Source organism: Monoraphidium neglectum (assembly GCF_000611645.1).
Source record: "Monoraphidium neglectum strain SAG 48.87 unplaced genomic scaffold scaffold04049, whole genome shotgun sequence".
Classification (NCBI taxonomy): Eukaryota; Viridiplantae; Chlorophyta; class Chlorophyceae; order Sphaeropleales; family Selenastraceae; genus Monoraphidium; species Monoraphidium neglectum.
The window spans coordinates 1-3799 of record NW_014009580.1 but is presented as its reverse complement, the minus strand read 5'-3'; the positions used below and the strand labels follow the sequence as shown (position 1 = coordinate 3799).

At 62.8% G+C, this 3799-nt stretch overlaps 2 protein-coding genes across 2 annotated transcripts in view; both read right to left on the bottom strand.

Moving 5' to 3' along the window:
* Window positions 1-429, bottom strand: part of MNEG_13786 (hypothetical protein) — a gene marked incomplete at both ends in the record, with an annotated part of 2210 nt that extends 1781 nt beyond the window's left edge. Inside the window, one exon of the mRNA XM_014037743.1 lies at window positions 341-429. Within this exon, the coding sequence (XP_013893197.1) occupies window positions 341-429 (89 nt within the window). The remainder of the gene's footprint in view (window positions 1-340) is intronic.
* A 2123-nt stretch (window positions 430-2552) lies between these two features.
* Window positions 2553-2951, bottom strand: MNEG_13785 (hypothetical protein; the record flags this gene model as incomplete). Its single annotated transcript, XM_014037742.1, has 1 exon — window positions 2553-2951. A coding segment is annotated over one exon (399 nt), but the record flags the coding sequence as incomplete, so codon positions are not given.
* Between the last annotated feature and the right edge of the window lie 848 nt (window positions 2952-3799).

Sequence of the window (3799 nt, the reverse complement as noted above, 5' to 3'; positions counted from 1 at the left end):
GTTGGTGCAGGCTGCATGGGCGAGCGCGTCGCTCGGCAGCGCCACCCTCGACGCGGCAGCCCGCAGGCCGGCGCCCGGTGCTCGGGACGGTGCACGCTCTGCGGTCCTCGAGGCCGCCCCAGGGTCTCAGATGCGAGCACGTGTCACACAAGGCGACCGAGAGCCAGGGCCGCGCAAGCACAGCTCAGGGTGCCGCCCCCTGTACGTGCTGCTGCGCAGGTTGTGCCGCCGCACACGGGCTCCTAGCCCCACATCGTGCGCCTGTGCACTGCGCATGCCAGTCGTATTCCCTGAGTTGCACCCCTCTCGCCGCTGTACTGCAGCCGCCTGTGTCACTCACTAGAGGCCGGGGTACTCCGCAAACGCCAGGCAGTACGGGTCAGCCACCATCGTCACCAGCACCGTCACCAGGATAAACGCCCACCACATGTGAGCCCTTTTGGGGAAATTGTAAGAGTGTGTGTGTGTGTGTGTGCGTGTGTGTGTGTTTGTTTGTGTGCGTTTGTGTGTGTATGTGCACTCGTGTGTATGTGCGTGAACGTGTGTTCGGGTTACAGGAGGGTCCAAGCTGAGCCCCGCCGCAGCTGCTTGGCAGCTCGAGTGCCGCATCACGATGGACTGGATGAGCCACGACGGTCTGATGCGGATAGCAACCCTACACACCCCGCATGCATCAAAGCGCATGCGCACGCTACCACATGTACGACACGTCACTTTCCTGCCCACTCGCATTGCAGCCCTTTCGCTAAGATGATGTCACCTGATGTCATAGGGATGGATGATCCATGCGGGCATCTTGATCCCCTCCAGCTCCTCCAGCTGCTTCTGAGTGCGATACGACTGCGTCAGCTGCATCAACTGCGGTACGGGTGACAAGGGGTGACATAAGCAAATCGCAGGGCAGCTGAATCGACGACTGTAACGGCCGCCTTGCGTGCGGGGCGGCCTCCAGTCTCAGACAGCATTATATTGTTATGGGTGGGTGAACTTGGCCTATCATAGCAGGTATCGCATGCCGGCCGCGCTGGGGGGCCGGCGGGGCATGAACCCTGCCGCCCGCGCTGCCGATACGACAGCGGCTGCAAGCATGCAGGGGCGCAGGAGGGGCCGACTCTGCTTCTAGCCCAGGCACACGTGCGAGCGCACGGTCAGTGCGCGCGGCGAATAACGCGTGCCTTGTTCGATGCGTTGCGGTGCATGACCGCATGGCCGGCAGAGCTGCCCCTGCTGAGTGTCGTCGACCGCTGCTGCAGCGTGGGCGCTCCGCTCCTGCTGGACGACTTGGCCAGGGAGTTGGAGGCCTTCCCAAGTGTAGTGCGCGCCAGGGCGGGGACCTCGCTCGCGCTGTCGCGAATTGTCGGGGCCGACGCTGGCCTGGGCGGCGCCGCCGCCGCAGCAGCATCAGCATCCTGCCGCTGCTCGTGCTGGGTGTCCCGCCCCAGCAGCCCCGCAGCGCTCAGGCGCTCTGGGGCTGATGTCATTGGTCCTGCGCTACCGTCGCTGATAACTGATACAGATTACAAGGATCCAGGGCCCGCCACGTGGTTCAGTGATCGCAAGTTGGTGACCGAGTCGCCACGTGGTGTGTCGGTGGCACGATACGTGTGACACGAGAGCAAAATTTTGTTTGCAAATAAATAAATTATGTGATGGTGGCGGAATCAGGTAGGGGAATGGCTCGCCTGCCAAGGCCCCCTTGCGGGCCGGTGTGCTTCACTGCGCTCAATCACTGCACGCTGCAACCAGGAACAACCCCAAAGCCCGCATCGGCGTTGAGTCACACGGCCACCCTCGCCCACACGTCAAGGCGTGTGCATGCGAAATCCCTGTGTCGTGAGGTTCACAAGGGGCCCTCGTCGTTGCAGCAGGTGCAGCTAATTTGGGGTGCGCCCACATGGATCACATGGGGGGAGCAACAGCTGGGCGGCGGCTGGTCCCAGGGGGCCGCAGGCTGTTCAAGCCCTGTCAAGATTTCACAGAGAGAGGATCAGCGTGATCCTCAAACCTCACAGTTGTCTGCCAAAGGGCCCGCGGGTTTCAACCCCAAAGTGGGCGAGCGACGGTCACGAAGGAGCTGTCAAAACAGAGTCGTACCCTCTGCCTGGGGACGTCCTGAAGCAGAGTGCCCCATCGCAGGGGTGGCTGTTGCAATGCGGACAGTAAAAAAAATATATTGAGGAGAAATGGGGGCAACCGGCGGTCAAAGGATCATTGCAATGAGCAGTGAGAGCATCCAAAGACAACAGCAGAATCCGGGAGTCGGAGGGTCGACGGACCCTGGGTCGGTCCAACCCCCAATGATGAGTGTTTGTGGGCAGGGCGTCATACAAACAGTCGTCATGATAGCTGATGCGATATCATGATGGGACCTCGACCTGTAATATCACGACTGCACACAATTAAAACGGCAGATCACGCAAATCCAGCCATCCGTGGGTTTCTGCCGTCAGTTGACCTCCAGCCGCGTATCGCTGCCGAGCCTGCCCGGCCCCCCGATTGCGCAGTAGACACACCAAACTTGCCCCGCAACGACGACACCACCGGCTGCCACGTCAGCGCCCCGTGCTGCCGCCGCCGCCGCCTTGGCCGCCGCCGCCGCCCCTCCTGCCTGCCAGCACCGCCTCGAGAAGCCCGGCCACCTCCCCGCCTTCCACCCGCTCCGATGACGTCACCCCGGGCAGCGCGGTGCCCTCGCCAACGCGGCTCTCCTCCTCCTGCTCCTCATCCATGTCATCTCCCTCCTCATCCGCACCCCCCTCCTGCCCGCCACCGCCCCCGGCACGCCGGTCATGATTGCTCGCGCCGCCGCCAGCGTCGGACGGCCGCCGCCCGGCAGCGCCGGCACGCGCCCGGGCGCTGGGTGCGGCCGGGCCGTTGTGGTGGTGGTGGTGGTGGTTGTGATGCTCTGCTGAGGTCAGCAGCTTCTGCTTGGTGTCACAAAGCGTGCGGACCTGCAGGGTCGTGGGCGTTGGCCAGATACATGAAGTTGAGTTCCTCTTTTGGGGCTCCAGCAACGGTGGTTCATGTTTGCACCAGTGGTGGGCAAAGTGTTGCGAAACATGGTTGGATGCGCAAGGATGTGGAGCTGGATAATCTGTGACAACATCTGCTTATGCACACACGCGCAAGCGCATGCGCACGCGCACACACAGAGGCATGCACACACATGCACACACACATGGACACTTGGATGCACACGCTTGTTGGCTCACAAGCACACATGCAGGCAGACTCGACGTGTGCACAAATTCTCCACTCCAACCCCCAGCACGCGCGCACGCACGCGTGCATGCACATACGCACGCACACACACACACACACACACACACACACACACACACACACACACACGCATACACACGCAGCCCCCCACCTGCTGCTCCACGCTGTCGTCCACGATGAGACGCGTGATCGTCACGGGCCGCGTCTGGCATGGCATTACCAAAATGGAACGCGTTGCGGAATGGAACGGTTGTAAGGACGGATCACGGGACGGCCGCCGAGCGGCGTGAGGGTCGCGCCGACGCGCCTGCAAAAAGGCGCGTCTGACATGCAAACACATTCACCCGCCCCTCCTGCAGATAATCGGCTGCAGCAGGCGGCAGGCGTGGTGAGGCGCACCTGGCCGATGCGGTGGACCCGTGCCACGGCCTGCTGCTCTACGGCCGGGTCTAGGGCGGGCTCCAGCAGCACCACCCTGCAGGCGGCCGTGAGCGTCAGGCCCGCGGCGCCGGCCTTGAGGGACAGCAGGAAGACGCGCACCTACGGGGATATTTCGGGATAGTTTAGGACATTGGGG